The sequence below is a fragment of the Saimiri boliviensis genome, chromosome 4, assembly GCF_048565385.1.
Source record: "Saimiri boliviensis isolate mSaiBol1 chromosome 4, mSaiBol1.pri, whole genome shotgun sequence".
Lineage (NCBI taxonomy): Eukaryota > Metazoa > Chordata > Mammalia > Primates > Cebidae > Saimiri > Saimiri boliviensis.
This window is the reverse complement of record NC_133452.1, coordinates 84,467,220-84,489,890: the sequence shown is the minus strand read 5'-3', so window position 1 is coordinate 84,489,890 and position 22,671 is coordinate 84,467,220. Positions and strand designations below refer to the sequence as shown.

Here is a 22,671-nt window from a genome sequence, read left to right as displayed (position 1 = left end):
GGAGTCTTTAGGGTTTTCAAGGTAAATGATCATATTGTCAGCAAACAGTGACAGTGTGACTTCCTCTTTATCAATTTGGATGCCCTTTTTTTCCTTCTCTTGTCTGACTGGTCTGGCTAGGACTTCCAGTACTATGTTGAAGAGGAGTGGTGAGAATGGGCATCCTTGTCTTGTTCCAGTTCTCCGAGGAAATGTTTTCAAATTTTCCCCATTCAGTATTATGTCATCTGTGGGTTTGTCATAGATAGCTTTTGTTACATTGAGGTATGTCCCTTGTGTGCTGATTTTTGCCAAGTTTTAATCATAAAGAGATGCTGGATTTTATCTAATGATTTTCTGCATCTATTGAGATGATCATAAGATTTTTGCTTTTATTCTGTTAATGTGGTGTATCACATTTGTTGACTTGCATATGTTAAACCATCCCTGCATCCCTGGTATGAAACCTACTTGATCATAGTGGATTATCTTTTTGATATGTTGTTGGACTCAGCTAGTATTTTGTTAAAGATTTTAGCATCTATGTTCATCAAGGATATAGATCTGTAATTTTCTTTTCTGGTTATGTCCTTTCCTGGTTTTAGTATTAGAGTGCTGCTGGCTTCATAGAATAAATTAAGGAGGGTTCCTTCTTTCTCTGTCTTGAGGAATAGTGTTAAAAGGATTGGTACCAGTTATTTAAATGTCTGGTAGAATTCTGCTGTGAATCTGTCTGGTCCTTTTTGTTGTTGGTAATTTTTAAGTTACCATTTTAATATCCCTGCTTGTTATTGGTCTGTTCAGAATATCTAATTATTCCTGATTTAAGTGAGGATGGTTGTATTTCTTCAGGAATTTATCCATCTCTTCTAGGTTTTCTAGAAGAGATGGATACTTGGGTAAAAATGTTTCTCTCAGTAGCCTTGAATGATCTTTTGTATTTCAGTGGTGTCAGTTGTAATATCTTCTGTTTCATTTTTTAATGAGGTTATTTGGTTTTTCTCTTTTTTTCTTGGTTAATCTTGCTAATAGATTATACATTTTATTTATCTTTTCAAAGAGCCAGCTTTGTTTCATTTATCTTTTGTATTTTTTGTTTGTTTGTTTCAATTTCATTTAGTTCTGCTCTGTTGATCTTGGTTATTTCCTTTCATCTGCTTGGTGTGGGTTTGGTTTGTTCTTTTTCTCTAGTTCCTTGAGATGTGACCTTAGAATATCAGTTTGTTCTCTTTCAGTCTTTTTGATGTAGGCATTTAGGGTTATGAACTTTACTCTTAGCACTGCCTTTGCTGTATCCCAGAAGTTTTGATAGGTTGTGTCACTATTGTGGTTCAGTTCAAAGAATTTTAAAATTTCCATCTTGATTTTGTTTTTGACCCAATGCTCATTCAGAAGTGGGTTATTTAATTTCCATGTATTTGCATAGTTTTGAAGGTTCCTTTTGGAGTTGATTTCCAGTTTTATTCCACTGTGATCTGAGAGAGTGCTTAATATAATTTCGATTTTCTTTAATTTATTGAGGCCCATTTTATGGCCTGTCACATGGTCAATCTTAGAGAAAGTTTCATGTACTGTTGAATAGAATGTATATTCTGCATTTGTTGGATGAAATGTTCTGTATACATCTGTAAAGTTCATTTGTTTAAATACATTATTATTATTTTTTTTAAATCCATTGTTTCTTTGATGTCTTTCTGTCTGATCATCTGTCTTGTGCTGTCAGAGGAGTATTAATGTCCCCCACTATTTTTGTGTTGCTGTCTATCTAATTTCTTAGGTCTACAAGTAATTGTTTTATAAATTTGAGAGCTCCATTGTTAGGTGCATATATGTTTAGAATTGTGATATATTCCTGTTGGACAAGGCCTTTCCCATTATATAATGTCCCTCTTTGTCTCTTTTAACTGCCATTGCTTTAAAGTTTGTTTTGTCTAAGAATGGCTATCCCTGCTTGCTTTTGGCATCTATTTGCATGAAATGCCTTTTTCCACCTCTTTAAGTTTATGTGAGTCCTTAAGTATTAGATGAGTCTCCTGAAGGCCACAGGTAGTTGGTTGGTGGGTTCTTATCCATTATGCGGTTCTGTGTCTTTTCAGTGAAGCATTTAGGCCATTTACATTTACTGTTAATATTGAGGTGCAAGTTATCATTGTATTCATCATACTCTTCATTGCCTGTATCCTTTGGTTTTTTGTTTGTTTGTTTTCTGTTTTTGTTTTTTAAAGAGGTTCTGTTTTGATGTGTTTCCAGGATTTGTTTCAAGACTTAGAGCTCCTTTTAGCAGTTCTTGTAGTGGTGGCTTGGTAGTGGTAAATTCTCTCAGCATTTGTTTGTCTGAAAAAGACTGTATCTTTCCTTCATATGTGATTCTTAGTTTTCACTGGTTACAAAATTTGTGGCTGGTAATTGTTTTGTTTGAGGAGACTGACGATAGGGCCCCAATCCCTTCTGGCTTGTAGGGTTTCTGCTGAGAAATCTGCTGTTAATTTGATAGATTTTCCTTTATAGTTTACTTGATTCTTCTGTCTCACAGCTCTTAAGATTCTTTCCTTTGTCTTAACTTTGGATAACCTGATGACAGTGTGCCTAGTCAAGATCTTTTTGTGATGAATTTCCTAAGTGTTCTTTGTGCTTCTTGTATTTGGATGACGAGATCTCTAGCAAGGCCAGGGTAATTTTCCTTGACTATTTCCACAAATATGTTTTACAAGCTTTTGGAATTCTCTTCTTCCTCAGGAACACTGATTATTCTTAGGTTTAGTTGTTTAACATAATCCCAGACTTCTTTCATATTTTTTTTTTTTTTTTTGAGATGGAGTTTCGCTCTTGTTACCCAGGCTGGAGTGCAATGGCACGATCTCGGCTCACTGCAACCTCCGCCTCCTGGGTTCAGGCAATTCTCCTGCCTCAGCCTCCTAAGTAGCTGGGATTACAGGCACGCGCCACCATGCCCAGCTAATTTTTTGTATTTTTATAGAGACGAGGTTTCACCATGTTGACCAGGATGGTCTCGATCTCTTGACCTCGTGATCCACCCACCTTGGCCTCCCAAAGTGCTAGGATTACAGGCATGAGCCACCGCGCCCGGCCTCATATTTTCTTATTCTTTTTCTTTGTTTCTGTTGGATTAGGTTAATTTGAAGACAATCTCTGAATTCCTTTCTTCTACTTGGTCAATTCTACTACTGAGACTTTCCAGAGCATTTTGCATTTCTATAAGTGTATCCAGTGTTTCCCGAAGTTTTGATTGTTTTTTCTTTAAGCTATCTATTTCCTTGAATATTTCTCCCTTCTGGTATTATTCTTTGCATTTCCTTATACTGGGCTTTGCCTTTCTTTGCCTTTCTTTGATGCCTCCCTGATGAGCTTAATAACTAACTTCCTGAATTACTTTTCAGGTAAATCAGAGATGTCTTCTTGATCTGTATCCATTGCAGGTGAGCTAGAATGATTTTTAGGGGGTGTTAAAGAGCCTTGTTTTGTCATATTACCAGAGTTAGTTTTTTGGTTTCTTCTCTTTTGGGTAGCCTCTGTCAGAAGGAAGGTCTAGGACTGAGGCTGTTGTTCATATACTTTTGTCCCATGGGGTGTTCCCTTCATGTAGTACTCTCCCCTTTTCCTGTGGATGTGGCTTCCTGTGAGCTGAACTGCAGTGATTGTTTTCTCTCTTCTTGGTCTAGCCATCCAGCAAGACCTACTGGCTCCACACTGATACTGGGGGTTACAAAGTCTTGTGATGTGAAATGTGTATGAGTCTCTCAGCCGTGGATACCAGTGCCTGTTCTAGTGGTGGTGGCCAGGGGTACAATGGACTCCATAAGGGTTTTTAGCTTTGGTGAGTTAATACTCTATTTTGTGCTGGTTGGCCTCATGCCAGGATGTGGTGCTTTCCAGAGAACATCAGCTGTGGTAGTTTGGGGAGGAACAGGCAGTGAGCTACCAGGGTGAATAGGGAAGGACCATCTGGTTGGGGCAGGGCTAGACGTGTCTGAGCTCAGACTTTCCTTGGGTGGGTCTTGCTCTGGCTGCTGTGGGAAATGGGGGAGAGGCTCCCCAGTCAATGGAGTTGTATACTTAGGAGGATTATGGCTGCCTCTGCTGAGTCATGCAGGTTGTCAGGGAAGTGAGGAAAAGCTAGCAGTCACAGGCCTCACCCAGTTCCCATGAAATCAAAGGGCTGGTCTCACTCCCACCTTTTCCTGCTAACAGCCCCTAGTCTATTTCGAGGTGACGGGTAAGCTGGGCTTGAGAACTTGCCCCAGGCTACCCACCTCCTGGCTGTGAAAGAAAAGGGCTTGGTTCCTCCCCTACCTATGGAGTCTGCACACCGGATTCGCGCCCTTCCCCAGGTTCTGGCCAGGAGGCTTCTTGCCCCATTCAAATTGTTGTAAAGTTCAGCTGAAGATTTCCTTCTCCCTGTGGTGTTTCTCCCCATCAAACATCCCCTCACCCAGCTCCTCTGGCTGCCCTCCCTATAGATTCCTGTGGTGCCAGGCAGGAATGGCCTGCTTGCTGGCCTAGTGAGCTCCCAGGGCCTTTCTGCTACTTCCTCTGGTATTTCACTAGGCTCTCTAAATTGACTCAGCTCCAGGTATGGTCGGAAACTTCTCCCACAAACAGACCTTTCATTTCTCCAGTGGGGGTATGTGTTCAGGAGAGGAGGCTCTCCCTTTCCCACTTCTGCAGTTGGGGCACTCACAATATTCGGGGTGTCTCCTGGGTCCTGCCCGAGCAATCCACTTCCTTCAGAGGGTCTGTGGATCTGCTTGGGATATCTGGTTTTTTTCTTGCCATTGATATGAAGCTAAAATTCACAGTGTGAGCCTCTGCATGCTGCTCTGTCCATCTGAGTTGGGGCTGCAAGCTAGTTCTGCCTCCCATCTGCCATGATGATTACTTCTGTTTGTTTGTTTTGTCACATAATATACCAAGCATGGGGCTCTGGATTCAAACATTTCCAGGTTTACTTATTGAGACTTTGGTGTGGATTATTAACCCCTCTGTGCTTGAGACTCCTTATGTGTAAGTAAGGAAGTATCTGCCTGCTAGCATTATTGTAAACCAATCTTGTCCAATGTGTGGCGCAGGATAGCTTTGAATGCAGCCCAACACAAATTCATATATTTACTTAAAAACATGACTTTTTTTTTTTAGCTCATCACCTGTCATTAGTGTTAGTTTATTTTATGTGTGGGCCAAGACAATTACTCTTCTTCCAATGTGATCCGGAGAAGCCAAAGAATTGGACATTCCTGTTGTAAACACAGAAGTGAGCACACTGTGGAGCTGCTTGCAAAAGCTGGGCCCAGAGCATCCCTCAGTAAAGATGAATCACTGCGTGAGCTGAAGGGTCTAGGTAAAGAGTAGGAGGGAGAAGAAAAAGGAACCCATTCTCCCATGGGATAGCCAGGTCCTAAGCATTGTATCTACACTGGTCAAAATGTTGCCTCATTCTATCCCAGCTTCAGCTTGGCTGTGTCCCAAAGTGAAAAAGCAAGATGAATCTAGAAAGGCAGCTAAGTAGAGAATCCTGGTGTTAGATCAGAAGGACCAACATCTTTGAATTTTGATTGCTTTACATGTCAGGCTCTCTGGGCGGTTTGTCACTAAGATAGTTACTTCCTAAAGTAGGACATCAAGCAGCATCCTTTTGGAACATGATTCCAATGGCATGGTTAAGATACCCAATTAAGTCTGGAAGTTCAGAATGGGCTAATGCTGGATCTACTACTGAATTTAATATTTTTCTCCCTGGAGGCATCTGAGGCCAGGGCCAAATGGCTCCCCAGGATCTTATCATTGCTGACACATAGAAGTGTGTGAGCTTCCTGTTGACAGTAGAAGGCACAAGATAGCAGATAACTCCACCCGTGCCCTGACCCCCTGTGCCCATGCCCACAGCAGACGTCAGTAATGGACTACATCATCTTCCCTGCATAGCCAAGACTTTTGCTTGAGAATCATTTTCAAAACAGATCTCCAGGAAGCCACCAGGAATCAATCACAGTTTATCTGGGAGAGAATGCTTATCTGCCATCTCTGGCTGACCTTTCCTATAATGTACTGGATGGCAAGAGTTGAGATCCAGTTAACTGCACAGAGCCAATAACACTGCAATAAAATGGGTATTTTTTCCCTGAACTTTTTGACTTGGGATCATGCTAGAATGAGAAGTTCTGGAATCACTAACTAATGACTTCTGTTAAGTAGGGGAATATCTGCTAGACTAGGCTGTCAGACAGTAAGACGTTAATACTCAAATCTTGGTATAACACAACAGAGGTTTATTTCTTGCTCAAACTCCATGTCTGGTAAGGTTGGCAAGAGGCAGACAGAAACATCTTCCTTTGCAGCTGCCCTTTCCCCATCACGCAGCCTCCTAGGTTCCTGTGACAGGGTAAGAAAACACTTGGAGATCTCAAGGCTGCCCCTCCATTCTTCACCTGGGCGCAGCACACATCCCTTCCTCCAACAGCTCAGTAGTTAGAACTAGCCACGCCCACCTGACTGCCCCAGGCTGGAAAGGGTAGTCTTCTGTGTACTCAGAAGGAAAGAGGGAGGTATTGGTGAGCACTGAGAAGGTAGACTGCAGAGGAAGAAAGACTGCTATAAAGCTGACATCACCCTTCTTAAAAGCTTTTAGGCCTAAGAAGCAGCTTTGCTGGGGATTATTTTTTCCATGGATGGAATATTTGCTTTTGTATGGTCAGCAGAGGGGGTGGAGCAAGAAGGGGATCTCTTATCTGTATTTTTTTAAGGACAGTGAAGATAAAAGAAGCATTTCCTCCTGCTTTCTGAGCTAAGGAGCCATTTACTCTGCATGCTGCCTTGTTAAAGCATTATGGCTCCATTATCATAAATCTGCCAGATAGAGAGTAATGGGAAAGGCATGGGTCACATTTTTAATGTTGAATACTTTGGACTTTTTGAAAAATTATCAAAGCCCAGGCATTCTGTACCTCCCATACTCTCCTTTTGTAGCCTTTGTTAAGTATACCTCATCCAGGTGGGAGTGTTCTTCACTTAGGGGCCAGTGCAGGATTGCTCAGGACCTTGTAAAAATGGGAGTTATATTATACCTTGAATAGCAAGTTACCCCAATATGGCACTCATTAAAGAATGGGTATGTGGAGCTAAAAACTAACAGCAGGGAAGAGTCAGTGTTCAAAATTTTTTTATTGACCACGGTCACAGGAACTAGATGGCAAAGTGCAGATGTAGTGAGTGATTCTTGAGGAAGCCCTGTCATTCTGATGGATCTACCACTATGAACAGGTAGAAAATCTCTTTTATGTGTCTGGTTCAGTCTACAACTTTTGTTCAGGTTTTTATTATTTTTTCTTTTGAGATGGGGTCTTACTCTGTCACCCAGGTGGGAGTGCAGTGGCGTGATCTTGGCTCACTGCAACCCTCTACTGCCCAGGCTCAAGTAATCCTCCCATACCTGTAGTCCCAGCCTCCCGAGTAACTGGGACTACAGGTATGTGCCAAGACACTCAGCTAATTTTTGTATCTTTTTTTTCTTTTGAGACAGAGTCTTGCTCTGTCGCCCAGGCTGGAGTATAGTGGCACAATCTCAGCTCACTACAACCTCTGCCACCTGGGTTCAAGGAATTCTCTTGCCTCAGCTTCCTGAGTAGCTGGGATTACAGGCACCTGCAACCACACCTGGCTAATTTTTGCATTTTGGGTAGAGAAAGGGTTTCTCGATGTAGGCCAAACTCGTCTCGAACCCCTACCTGCAGGTAATCCCCCCGCCTCTGCCTCCCAAAGTTCTGGGATTACAGGCATGAGCCACAGTGCCTAGCCTAATTTTTGTATTTTTAGTAGAGACAGAACTTCACCATGTCACCCAGGCTGGTCTGAAACTCCTGGCCTCAAGTGATCTGCTTGCACCGGCCTCCCAAAGTGCTGGGATTACAAGTGTGAACCACTGTGCCTGGCCAGACATATACATTAAAATCCCACTGGAAGTGACTGCTGGAACTACCAGGTGCCCACAGGCTGGTCTGCCCACCAATTTTTATGAGTGGGGCAAACTGAAGACAGTTGTCAGCATGCTAAGACCAGTTAGCACAGCAGCAGTCATCTCATTTGTAAAAACTCATCAAAAATCTGGAAAATTGCTAGTGGAATAATCCAGAGCATTACTTGTGTTGTTCCTCTGCAAATGGAGGTGGGAGGAGTCTATCCTTCTGTCCTGATTTGTCTTCAGGGTCACAGAGGAAGGAGCACTTCCTCTAACACTAGAGTGGCTGTGCCTCTCATAGGAATCAGAGCTTTAGACAAGCCCACAGATAGAGCTGTTCAGTACGTGATATTTCATAAAGAGCTCACTGAGGTCTAATTAGTACAAGGCCCTTTGAGGGTTGCAAAGATGAACCAAATACAGCATATCAGTATATAGAAGAGAAAGACTACACACAAAATAGCCCTGACACAAGGCAGAAAAGGATGCATCTTGAAAGAGCAGGTTAGTAAAATATGGCAAGAGCACAGAGGAGGGACAGATTTCTTCCCATTGGGAGATGAGAGCATCTCCATGAAGTCAGTGACATTGGCGTTGACAGTGAAGAAGGTATTTAATTTTGACAGAAAGACTGGTGGAAGGGCCTATCAGGTAGAAAGAACAGCACAAACGAAGGCCCAGAGAGTGGCAGTCCTGAGTACACTGGGGGCCTGTCATGTCCTTTGTTGCTGAACTATAGGATTAGCAAGGTGACTGGTGGGAGAGGACATTGCAAAGGCCAGATGATATGAGAGCAGGGGTCTGGAATATCAGACAGAGGAGTTAGGGAGTTGAGGAAAGATTGTGAGCATATGGGTGTCATGGGGAGTAAATGACAATTACTCTTTGGGTATCAAAGGACTGGGTGGGTTTTTGCATTAGGTGCACTCTGTGCAGGTACAAAGAATTTTACAGATATGCAGAATACATGACTTAACCTGTGGTAAGAAGAAGAAAAGTCTAAGGATCGGAACAGTCTGAATGGTCTTTATTTTGGCTGGTAGAGTTATGTGATGTTGCAATCAATAGGTTAAGTCCAATAGCTTTTCTTATAATAGGCAGAAAACTATGACTACAAATTCTCAAAACAGGTAAGTAAAAAAATAGTTTCAGGATTCTATCAAACAGTTGTAGTTTTTAAATGTTAGGATGACACAGGAAATCTTCTAACAATGCAAACAATGATAAAATTTTGGCGAAACACAAAAAACTATTGGAAAGCATTAGAGAATGAACGTAAGCAGATACAAACTGAAGGGCTTTTGGCTCTTGAAAGAAGGAAAATGCCTAGCTTATGTCTATGGTTATATAATTTTCTACCTGAAGTCTTCCAATTCACAAACATGATCTATCTTTCCATATGCTTAGGTGTTCTTCAATTTCCCTTTAATATTTTGAAAATTTCAGAGTACAGGTCTTGAACATCCTTAGTTAAATTTGTTGTTAACTATTCTATGTGTGTGTGTGTGTGTGTATGTGTGTGTGTGTGTGTGTGTGTTATTGTGAATGGAGTTACCTTTTCATTACTAGTATGTAGTAATACCATGATTTTTTAATAAGGTCAATTGAAAGAAAAATCTTTTTACATGACAGTGCTGGTCTAACTGGATAAACAGAAAAAAATGAAAGATTACCTTATCTCAACATGGAATGTGTCTTCAAAGTAAAAGCTCCTAGAACTGCACTGACAAATAGAACTTTCTGTGATGATGGGAATGTGTCTGTGCCGTCCAGATAGGTAGCCACTGGCCACATATGGTTACTGAGCATTTGCAATATGGGTAATATGGCTGAAAAATCAAATTGTGAATTTTACTTGATTGAAATGTAAATAGCCACATATTGGTAATGCATCATATTGGCCAACATGGTTCTAGAAGAAAGCACAGGAAAATATCTTCATGATGTTAGGATGGGCAATTTTGTCTTAGAGAAGATGTAAAAAGCACTAAAACAAAGGAAAAAAATTGATAAACTTAACTGATTAAAAGTTACGCTCATCAAAAGACATCTTTGAGAAAATGAAAATGCCAAGTTACAGATCAAGAGAAAATATATGCAATACACATAACTGACAAAGGACTCGTATTCAGAATACATTACAAAACTTCCACAAGTCAGTAACAAAACCCGAACAACTCAGTTTTTAAATAGACTCCTACAGATGCTTCACAAAAGAAGATACACTGATAGCTGATAAACACAGTAAGAGCTGCTCAAATGTTATTACACATCAGAGAAATGCCATTAAAGTCACAGTGAAATGTCATTTCACTCCCATTGGAATGTCTAACATTAATATGATTGACAACACCAGATGTTGGGAAGTAGGTTGCTTTGGCTTGGTTATAGTTTGTCCTCACCAAAGCTCATGTTGAAATTTGGTCCCCAATGTGGCAATTTTGAAAGGTGGGCCTAATGGGAGGTGTTTGGGTTATAGGGGTGGATCTCTTGTGAATGGCTTGGTGCTGTTCTCACAATAGTGAGTTCTTGCTTTCTCAAGATTGGATTAGTTCTCTTGGGAATGGATTAGTTCCCTCAAGAGTAGGTTGCTATAATGCCAGGACACTCCTCAGATTTTGCTTCCTTTTTATGGGTCTGCTTCTCCTTTGACCTTTGTTGCAGTGTTGTGATGCAGCATGAAAGCCCTCACCAGAAGCCAGGGCCATACCCTTGAACTTCTCAGCCTGAAGAACCAGGAACTAAATAAACTTCTTTTCTTTGTAAATTACTCAGTCTCAGGTATGCTTTTATAGCAACATAAAATGGACTACAACAGAGCTGGAAAAGCGAATTCTCATACATTGTGGTGGAATGTAAAATGGTACAACTACTTTGGAAAACTCTTTGCAGTTTCTCATAAAGTTAAGCATACATTTACTTCTCATGAATAAATACGTAAGAATAGAATTCTACTCTTACGTATTTATTCAAGAGAAGTAAAAACATATGCACAAAGAGACTTCTCAACAATGTTCAAAGTAGCTTTACTCACATAGTCCCAAGCTGGAAACAACCCAAATGTCTTTCAGCAGGGGAATGAATAAACAGATTGTAGTATATTCATACAATGAACACTGGTAAGAAAAAAGACAAACTGTTGTCATATGCAACAATATAGATAAATCTCAAAAACATTGAGCAAAAGAACCCAGGCACAAAAGGTGATATATTGTATGATTCTATTTACATGAATTTCAAGAACAGTCTAACCTAGTCTGTGGAAATAGAATCCGAGAAGTGTTGTCTAAAGGGAGTAGAAATTGAATGAAAGAAAACTTTCTGGAATGAAGGAAATAAATGTCCTTTATGTTGATGGGGTGGTAGTTACATGGGTGTGTTTATTAATAAAAATGCATCATATTTTATACTTAAGGTCTATGCATTTCACATTTATGTATATGGTATGTAAACTTTACTCAGTGATGATAAGAATAGTAACTGAACTGAAGTAAGTGGTGTCCATGATAACAGTTTTTCACATTATCAACCCAAATAACAGAGGCTTTCTAAAAGAAAATGATATTTTTTTGGTAATAAGGCACTGCAATGGGAATACTCAGATCAAGGTAACTATGTGTATATTCTAGGAGGCAAAGGAAGATAAAGATATTTAAAGGAAAAGTGAGGAGTATTACACAATTATTTCGAGATAATTATCCTTGGCTACAAGGATTAATAACAAAGGTGGCATCAGTTCAAGGTTGGACGGATAGTTGTTGGGCAGATGTCCTTGCAGAAGTATTTTTTGGTTGTAAGACTGAGATGGCCTTTGTGCAAGTTACGGTTTTTTCAGTTTTTTGTGATGATTCTTATTAACAGGCACTCATGCATGAGAACCCTCCTTTCATGACCTTCCCCAGCTCTATTGCCAGGGTTTTTAACATAAGTGACTTCATTTTGATTCTGACAATTTTCATATTCTCTCTTTTGATGAGTATCTTCCTCTAAAGGCATCACTGATGAATCATCCCATAGTTAAATTTTGGTTGTCCCATTGCCCCTCTGTGCCGGGATTTACCTGTCCTGGTTTGGTCTAATCTAGTCCTGTGCTAGATTGGTGACTAGGAATCAGTGTCAAAAGCCTTTTAGCCACATTCGAACAACAAAGGAGGTTTGGAGGGCATGGCTCTCAGGCTAAGTCTACCTGAAGCCCATATTTAAGTTTATAATTTTGTCTGTTTTGTAAGTGTTAGCTGTCACCTCAAACTGCTGGTCCAGTGTTATTCTGTTGGGAATTGTACTTCTGCAGAAGTTTAAAAAGCAACAGGTACAAAGTTTGCAAAGAAAAGTAAACAGTAAAATTAATAGTAATATGATAATCTCAGTTTGCCTGATAGTTTTGAAGCATGAACCTGGGCTTAAAGGCAATCAGTTGAATAAATCAAATGGCCACAGGGAATTAGGTGAGATGTGTTTTAACTATGTGGCCTGTTTTCTTATTTTGTATATATGGGTCTCCATTTTCCCAGAGGAATATATCTAGGTACAGTATGTAGTATTAGCAATAGCACAGATATTTATTTAAATAATAGATAATATAGAGCAATTTTATTATCTGGCATCCCATGGCTAGCTTGAATTAAAGTAGAGCAGACACAGAACAACAGTTGTATTAGGGATGTTACCAAAGTGTCCCATTAGGTGCACTACAGGATATATCTCTTAGCTCAGGTTTTGTCAAATTATCAGCAAAATGTATTGATTGTGAAATTTCAAGTACACCATTATCCTGTCAAGTGAAAAAGGTAGGGCATTAAGAGGGGTAAAAGTCTCTTATGATAAGGAGTCTTTTTCTGATGTCTTTGGAAAAGCTGTCTACTGCATGAAGCTGTCAACTTCTTATCCTTGTTTGCAGTTTGCATGTGTCTATTATGGCATAAGGTGCTGATATAGTTTGGCTCTGTGTCCCTACCCACATCTCATCTCAAATTGTAATCCCCATGTGTCCTGGGAGGGATGTGATGGGAGGTGATTGGATCATGGGGGCAGTTTCCCCCTTACTATTCTTGTGATAGTGAATTCTCACAAGATATGATGGCTTAAAAGTACATGGTGATTCCTCAGCTGGGCAGAGTGGTTCACACCTGTAATCCCAGTACTTTGGGTGGCTGAGGCAGGTTGTTCACTTGAGGTCAGGAGTTTAAGTCCAGCATGGCCAACATGGTAAAACCTCATCTCTACTAAAAATACAAAAATTAACCCAATGTAGTGGTGCGTGCTTGTAATCCTAGCTACTTGGAAGGCTGAGGCAGGAGGATCACTTGAACCTGGGAGTCAGAAGTTACAGTGAACCAAGATCAAGCCACTGCACTACAGCTTGAGTGACATAATGAGACTCCATCTCAAAAATAAGTAAATGAATGAAGGAATAAATAAAAAAAATAAATAAATAAAAGTATGTGGTGGTTCCCCCTCTGTTGATGCCATGTAAGATGTGCCTTCCACCATGATTTTAAGTTTCCTGAGACATCCCTAGCCATGCAGAACTTTGTGAATTAAACCTCTTTTCTTTATAAATTACCTAGACTCAAATAGTTCTTCATAGCAGTGTGAAAACAGATTAATACAGGTGCTTTGGTGAACTGTCTGTGTGACCCATACATTACACTTTAGACTTGTCCCTTAAAATTCACCAAGTTTAAGGTTATAGGGCTTCAGAGACAGAAGAGTTTGCATTTTTAGTAATTTCATGGTAGAAAGTTGGATTGAAAGAACCTGGAATAATTCAGGATGTGGTCTATCCCATAGGAAGGTAACAAGAACTTGAAAATAAGGCACAGGGCTAAAAACCTAAGAGCAAGAGTGTTGTAGTTTTTCTCTAGAAACATAACTTTTTCTCTCTGATATCATTCTATTTTTAATATCAAAGCTCAATCTTTAGTAAGACTTATAGATAATTCCCTTCTAAGCATAGCCTTCATGAACCTTTCATGACCTGCTCAAATTTTCAATAATATGCTTAAGCCTTTAGTTTTGTCCCATTCTTCCTCTTTCTTAAATAACCATTTTATGTTAGAACAAAAATTTATTACACAGATCCTTTCTTATACAAAATTATTCCTTTTTCTTTTTAACCTTCCTTACCAAAAATGTATGTTCATACTTGCAACTTTCTTTATGTCTCTCTCCTACTTACCAGTAGAGATGGGGTTTTGCCATGTTGCCCAGGCTGATCTCAAACTTCTGGGCTCAAACAGTTCTCCTGCCTTTGCCTTCCAAAATGCTGAGATCACAGACGTGAGCCACCATGCCTGGCCTGTTTACTTTTAACAATTATGCTTGGATTACTCACAGAAATGGAGATATTCAATAAAGCTAGTCATTATTTTAAGTTATGTCCTTCTTAATCATTTTTATAGCTTGTGAGTATCAGTTGTTATAAGTAAGAACCTTAAAGTTAAATATATGAGTATTTTTACAATAAATCAAGATGCAGCTGCTTTTATTAAACCAATAATATGAAATTAGTCTTACATATGAAAGAATTACAGAAACAAATTTATTCTGTTTTTAGGCTGAATTTATAATTTTATCACCTTAAAACATCTAGTACAATCTTGTCTGAACGAAAACCCAGGCAAAATTGTATGCTGACAGTTTTGAAGACCTCTCTATTTCAATTTTATCAACAAACTTAAAACCAGCTTATTTATCAAAGATTTACTTAAATAATGTGAACTAAAAACACTTGAGTTAGTTACCATATTTTTGTTAAAGTACTCAATTTAAGTGCTTTTCTTCCCTTTTAAATTTATTAATCAGATCTCTTTAATATATTTCAGTAGAAAAATATATATACAACATTAAAACATACAACACAAATACATAGAAGCAGATTCTCTAGCTTTCATTTGGATATTTTAGTCATGAGAGAGTATAACATAGTAATCAAACTCAATTTATGAAAGGACAGTTGGACTCAAATTGTATTTCTGACAAAATGGGACTTGTTCACTTGGCTAATCTTTGTTTAGCTCAGCAAATAATCTTATTAAGGCTGTGAACTAAAATTTTGGATAAGAAAATTTTCATAGCAGTTTGATAAAAATAATAAACCTCTCATCCTTTATTTCAATTTCAAATGAGTTTAGGGTATATTTTTAATATTTATATTTTAGCCAGGGCTGGCTACATTGTATAAGAAAGATAAAATCTTCAAGTGGCCTTGGATTTTTCGTAACAAACCCATCTTTTGTCAATGTGGATGAGGAAGCAGTTTAGCATGGTTTTTCTCCAGCTTTTTCTAGTCCTTCCATGGTAGATAAAGCAATTTTTATGCCAGACAAAGATATATTAATCCTCTGAGTGCAAGATTTTCACTTGCTTGATCTGAGAGGCTAAGTTTTATAAACATTTATGTGGTTATTTGCTTTTAGAATACCAACCTTTAATTAAGTGTTCCATTACCCAAAGCACTTTTTAGTCAATAAACCTAGATTTACATTTCCAAAGGTATCTAAATTGTTGGTTTCCAGGAACCTGTTGTAATCTGTAAAGCTATTAAGATTTTTTCATTTTGAGTGGAATGCCAGAAGCAGTGAGTTTGTCTTAACGCCAGCAGAGAAGTCACCAGATTCAACATAGGCAGAAAAGAAAGAGAGAGAGAGAGAGAGAAAGAGAGAGAGAGAGAGAGATAGCCTAGAAGGCTCTACGTATTAACTCTGTACTTGCAGTTTCTATTTCAGCTCTAAGAAAAACAGGGTGGGGAGTTCAAATGATCTCCATGATGCCCATTGAGTTCGTGTGCACCAGGAAAAGCCATATAGCCAGCTGGAGTCCCAGAAGACTTGGCATGCTGTGACGTTTGAGAATCTCATTTAATTTCTTATTAATTTCTTAAGAGCAAAGAAAATCCCGTAAACCATGTCAGAGGAATGTCAGGAGTTTGTACTGGTATGCAAAGAAAATCCTTTAAATCTCGTCAGTAAAATATCAGGAGTATAGATTAGTGTCTTATACAGTGAGAGCTGACATAGTGGCTTTTAATTAGCCATCATTCATCCACTATTTAGGATGTTTATTTTTGCTCTTGAAGATTTTCAGAAGCAAGGAGGAAAAGCCAAATCATTGACACTCATGCAAACCCAAATTGGAGTGTTCACAGAAATTTTAACCCAGGCATGAAAATTAAACAAAATATTAAACTAGGCATGCAGAAAGAACCAAAAGTGAACTCACCAGAAAAGCCAGGCCTCAAAGACAGACTGTAAATCCTGTAGAAACTAGAGTACTCCCCACAAGGACACTTCTCAGGAATGGTTGCCAACAAAAAGATTTTTATAGTTCCAATAGGGATGCAGCATTCTTCATTTTAGGTAAGCTTATAACCAAACCAAATCTCAGATAAAGTCAAAAAGCCTCTATCAAGAAGAGGCTTAGCCTGAGTGAAGTCTCACCAAGGCAGAACAGGTGAGCCGTGGAAACTGAGAGCCCAAAGGGCTCAAGGTGACCACAGCCCACAGGTTCCAAGAATCACTGATTCCTTCCAAAAGTGATCTTGCTTCAGGTTCCACCGCTGGAGAGCATTTGTCTCAACCAAAATAACAAACACTGAGAGGTTCTTGCCCAGGTCCGCCCCCCAGACTCCAGCTGCACAATGGATGAATAAATTCACTGAAACACAACATAGAGTGGAAGAGTGAGCTGAGGTGTCCATGGCTACTCACAGACACTCTTGAGAGAGATCACAGCCAGGACCCCAACAAGCTGGCACTCATGGCATTTATTCAGTATAGATTTAATAACAGAGGTTCTGAGTCAACACACTTATGGATAATGATTAAAGGCCAGGTTCCAAGACCTAAAGCAAAACACCATTGATGGATAATATTCCTGGTCAACCTCTCCCCAAGAGAGCCATCCAGAAAGATCAAAGGTTAGTTTTAGGCCCCCATGAGTAAACAAGTTATTCAGATAAACTCCCCCACATTCCCTAGCTATTTGCTTTTCTTATCAACTAAAGGTCAATGGGATAAGGCTGCCTTCAGCCGAAACTTCTACTGAAACTGTGCAAACTTCTTGGCCTTCCAAGAAGGTTTGTGACTATATTCTTTAATTTTACAATCTTTCCCACCATCCTGAATTAATCCCACAGGTTCTCAAAAGAAAATGATGTTTACATGGTAATGGGTCATTGCAATGAGAATACTTATACCATATAACCTACGTGCATATTCTGGGAAGTAAAAGAAGACAAAGATTTTTAAAGGAAAAGTGGGGAGGATTACATAGTTGTTTAGAGAGAGTTATCCTTAGCTACAAGGAACAATACAGGTGGTACCAGTTCCAGGTTGTACAAGCAGTTGCTGGGCAGATTCCTTACAGAAGTATTTTTTTTTTTGTACAAGGTTATGGTTTTTGCAATCTTTCATGATGTTTCTTGTTATCAGACATTTGTGTGTGAGAATTCCCACTTCATGGCCTTCCCCAGCTCTATTCATCAGGATTTTTTTTTTTTTTAACATTAAGTGACTCCATGTTTTTTCTGACAACTTTCACAACATATAGGTCCTTTTGAAGAGACAAAAGTCCAGTGTATTGAGTATTTAATATTTACTGGACTCTCAGAGTACAAAGATGAACTTTTTACTCTTCTCAGGAAGGGAGAATCAGTCACATTGTACTGTTGCCACAAAAAGGGATCATTGGAAAGAAGCTAGAGGGAAGGGGGTGGCCGTGGGACCACAGGGTAGCCTCAGAGGCAGGAAAGGTACCTCAGAGGAGCTTTAATGTCTGCTACCTTGACTCTGGCCTGGGAAGGGCCAAAAATCTCTGACTCTCTTGTGCCTTAGTTCTCCAGCAAAGGTGGTTAATGAACTTTAATTCCAAGAAACATAGCTGTGTTATGGAAGAGCGGCTACACACAGTTGGGCTTCTGGGTCTGCGGTCACACTCAGCTGGTGCCATAGGTATGCAGAAAAGCTATTTCTCAGAGCTTCTTAGCCTTGGAATTGAGGAATGGTGTGGGCCGCAGCAATCTTAATTATGCTTTCTCTGAATGCTTTGTGAACTCCCCCAAATCTGAGACAGGTCTCAGTTAATTTAGAAAGTTTGCCAAGGTTGAGGATGCATGCCCATTACACAGCCTCAGGAGGTCTCGACGACATGTGCCCAAGGTGGTCAGAGCACAGTTTGGTTTTACACATTTTAGGGAGACATGAGACATCAATCAACATATGTAAGATGAACATTTGTTCAGTCTGGTAAAGCAGGACTACTTGAAGCAGGGAAGGGGCTTCCAGGTCGTAGGTAGATAAGAGACAAATGGTTGCATTTTTTGAGTTTCTGATTGGCCTTTCCAAAGTCAGATATGCATTTATCTCAGTGAGCAGAGGGATGACATTGAATAGAATAGGAGGCATGCTTACCCTGAGCCATTCCCAGTTTGACATTTCCTTTTAGCTTAGCAATTTTGGGGGTTCAAGATATTTGCATCTCACAGCTTTAAAAGCTACTCTTTTTCTTAGGTGACATTTTAGTTTATTAGGTCACAGGTTGTTGGTACATTCATCCCTATTGTCAAGTATCTTTTAAACTTGAATGAAATGACAATTGAGGGAAAAGTCATTTACAGAAAGACAAAGACTATGTAAATTTGCACTAAAGCATAAATCTTCAGAGTCTCAAATGATTTTCTCTGAATTCTGAATACCTGACATAGTAGAATATTGGACTCTTGGCATAAACCCTTGACCTTCACATGTTTGTTTAGTGGGCAATGAAAATTGTTAACCAGGCTTATTATTAAAAAGGAAAAATGCAGGTTTATCAGAGTATTTCTTGCCCCATGTCACCCAGGTAACCATGCTAGGAGATAGATCTGATATTGAAAGTCCTTCAGCTAGCTGGATTGCAAACCTTCTAGGGTTGCTGACCTCTGAAAGCCAGGTGATTTTGGTGATTTGGAGTTGAGTGATATATAACCAGATTTTCCCCACCTGTAAATAGAATTAGTTCTCTGCCCAAATTCGTATAGAATTTGGTCGTAAGTGCTTTATCCTGAGGAAGAGATTTAAGAACTGGAACACTGAGAGTATTACACATCTGTTGAGCACAGACTCCAGAGCTTGATTTTTGTCAGGTTCTGTTCTGGACTTGAAAACGCATTCACTTATGATTCTTGCACTTAAGGGGTTACTACCTGTGCACGGGCAATTCTTATATAAGTCTGGAAGACGGTGATGAAAGTAATGGAGTATCAGATTTATCAGCTTACTTGGGCTCTTTCATGCACTTGTGAGACTAATAGAGAGTTATTTTATTAATTCACTGACTCATTTATTACCCTTGAACTGCTGATTTTTTCTACACTAAAGGAAACAAGGAATTAGGAATCTGGGTGGGTTTTTTTTTTTTTTTTTGAGATGGAGTTTCACTCTTGTTGCCCAGGCTAGAGTGCAATGGCACAATCTTGGCTCACTGCAACCTCTTCCTCCCAGGTTTAAGCAATTCTGCCTCAGCCTCCCAAGTAGCTGGGATTACAGGCATGCGCCACCAGGCCCGACTAGTTTTTGTATTTTTAGTAGAGATGGGTTTTCTTCGTGTTTGTCCAGCTGGTCTCGAACTCCCAACCTCAAGTGATTCTCCTGCCTTGGCCTCCCAAAGTGCTGGAATTATAGGCGTGAGCCACTGCACCCGGCCAGGAATCTGGGTTTTATTCCCACTCATATCACAAACTGATTGTGTGACTAAGTGGGCAATTTGACTGCTCCTTACCATAGTTCATACATTTATAAATTCCACATCATAATTCTTGCCCTAACTGACTGTAGTGGTTACTTTTGAGAATCAAGTGAGAGAAATTGATATTACAGAGTTTTGACAAATATTTCATGTGTCCCTGTTAGATAGTATTATTTTTAAGCCAGTGGTTCTAAACTTTAGTATGAGTAATGATCCTTAGAGAATATATGAAAATGCATATGACTGAGCCTACATTCACAGATTCTGAGGGTCTGTAACCCAGGAATCTGCATTTTAAGAGGCATTTCAAGTAATTGCAATGTAAATGATCCACGAATCCCACTGAAAAATACTGTTGTGTCTGCAGAATATTGGGGAATTCCTCAGCAAAGTGTCTATTTTCAGGATGATCTGGGGGCCCTCGTCTTGAACCTTTTGCCTTGGGTTTATTTGTACATATTCAGAAGGAATGTCTCTTATTTTTCATGTTTGTCTGTAGGCAGTGCAAGGGGCTTACACTCAGTAGGTGCCTAGTTGAAATGTGCTGGCCTGCCCTATGCAGAAAACCATGATTCTGCGGGTGCATGGGCTGGAGTGTAAGCAGTCTTTTCCTTCTTATTCTTTTAAATAGCAATGCAGAATCCTCAGAGAAGAGATTCCGAATGAACAGCTTTGTGTCAGACTTTGGAAGACCTCTGGAGCCGGATAAGGTATTTTCTCGCCAAGGCAATGAGGAGTCCAGGTCTCTCTTTCACTGCTACATCAATGAGGTGGAACGCTTGGACAAGGTGAAAGCTTGTCACCAGACCACAGCCCTCGACAGTGATGTTCAACTCCAGGAGGCCATCAGAAGCACTGGGCAGCCAGAGGAGGAGCTGAACAGGCTCATGAAGTTTGACATCCCCAACTTTGTGAACACAGACCAGAACTCCTTTGGGGAGGATGATCTTCTGATTTCTGAACCACCTATTGTTCTGGAAACTAAGCCACTTTCCCAGACCTCACATAAAGACCTGAATTGAGAAACATGCTCTGTAAAGGGTCTTCCTGGAGATGTGGATTCTGTCTTTGTATAGCAAGAAATCTACATCCACCAAAATTGTGTTTGGGGGACAGAGCTACACAGAGATAGACACACAGAGACAGGGAAGAGACCCCGTTAGAAGAGCTGAGCTGATTAGGCTGAGTGTTTTTGTTTGTTTGTTTGTTTGTTTTGCTTTGTTTTTGCTTTTTAATACATTTGGAGCTTTGGAGGGTATTAAAATATTTACACCAAGATTGTTGAACCCGCAGCATGTGGCCCAGGACGGCCTTGAATGCAGCCCAACACAAATTTGTAAATTTTCTGAAAGCGAGATTTCTCTTTGCTATTTTTTTGAAGCTCACCAGCTATTGTTAGAGTATTTTATGTGTGGCCCAAGACAATTCTTCTTCCAATGTGGCCCAGGGAAGCCAAAAGATTGGACACCTCTGATTTATACTAGCTCATCTTCCTTGTTGAAAAATTTGGCCGAATACTTATTGTCAGTATTCTGGGTGAGGATTAGCCTACTGAGTTCTAATCTGGCCCTGCCACTACCATGCTCTACCTTTAGCAAGTTGCTTTACCTTTCTGTGCTGCCACATTTTTAATTGTAGGTTGAATGTCTGGAATGATCCATCCCGCCTCTAGTATGTTGTGAATTTATGACTTTACCTTCAGATGAGGCTGAGCTCTACATAAAACAGTATAAACTAGAGTACTGCCTCCTACCTCTTGTAGTTTCTCCCAAATCTCCATGTCTTTCACCCAACCCTTAATTAAACCAAGCTTTAGCCAGGGGGTCTGAGTGTCTACCAGGATGTCAGGAGGCTCATCTTAAACTGTCACTGTGGCCAATGTTTCTGGTGGGTTGTGCTGAAACAGCTATTCTGAAAACATCCAACCACCATGCTGTAACCTGGGGACAGCCCTCCCCTGCCTCAGAATGAGTACCAATTCATAGTACATGCATGGTACTCTTGTTTCCAGGAAATGTTAGGAAGGTTGTCAGCTGAGTGAGCGGAGGTGCCTTCTGGATATCTCTGTGTTGATGTATCTATGCCATTGGTTACAGAACAAGAAAAAATACTATTTGCCATGCTATTGCCTTGGCAGATGTATAGGTGACAGTCATCTGGCTTTGAGCTGAGACAGTCAGTGGGTTGTAAATTCCCCACTAACAGATATTCGGGGTGGCCTGAATTATGTAAACATGGGAGCAACACAGAGTTAATTTCATGGAGGAACCAAAGCTGAACACTGGTATTAAAACAACTTGGTTTTATGCACACAGTTGCATGCATGGCAAACTGTTAATCTCTGGGTGGCATTTTCATTTTGAATTTGTAGACTACCTGTCTTGCTTAAGCTACAAAATAAATGCATTTGACTGCACAGGAATTTTCTCTGGTTCTTTATTTTCACACATCCAATTTTTTATAGTTGTACCATGTTTATAATGTCTCCTAACATTTTGGAGTAGGCAGTGCTGACTCTACCATCTCTGGGAATCTAGTGATCTGAGTCATGCATGAGACTTAATTTAGGGATTATTCCACTAAAAGAAATCCTTTTTCAGCTGAGCATGGTGGCTCATGCCTGTAAACTTTGGGAGGTTGAGGCAGGTGGATCACGAGGTCAGGAGATCAAGACCATTCTGGCCAACATGACAAAACCCCATCTTTACTAAAAATACAAAAATTGTGCTGGGCATGGTGGCTCAAGCCTGTAATCCCAGCACTTTGGGAGGCCGAGGCGGGTCGATCACGAGGTCAAGACATCAAGACCATCCTGGTCAACATAGTGAAACCCTGTCTCTACTAAAAATACAAAACATTAGCTGGGCATGGTGGCACGTGCCTGTAATCCCAGCTACTCAGGAGGCTGAGGCAGGAGAATTGCTTGAACCCAGGAGGCGGAGGTTGCGATGAGCCGAGATTGCACCATTGCACTCCAGCCTGGGTAACGAGTGAACTCC

The 22,671-nt window shown here is 40.1% G+C and overlaps 1 protein-coding gene across 4 annotated transcripts in view; it reads left to right on the top strand.

The window, feature by feature from the left end:
* The window catches only part of MRAP2 (melanocortin 2 receptor accessory protein 2), a 94,330-nt gene extending 72,242 nt beyond the window's left edge, over positions 1-22,088 (top strand). For 3 of the 4 annotated variants that reach the window (XM_074397731.1, XM_039467793.2, XM_039467794.2), the window contains one exon: positions 20,304-22,088. In XM_074397731.1, coding sequence (XP_074253832.1) covers positions 20,304-20,694 — 391 coding nt within the window. In that variant the 3' untranslated portion in view covers positions 20,695-22,088. Of the gene's footprint in view, positions 1-10,612; positions 10,730-20,303 lie in introns of all 4 variants that reach the window. The other variant, XM_074397732.1, reaches the window with a different exon arrangement.
* The last annotated feature ends 583 nt before the right edge of the window (positions 22,089-22,671 follow it).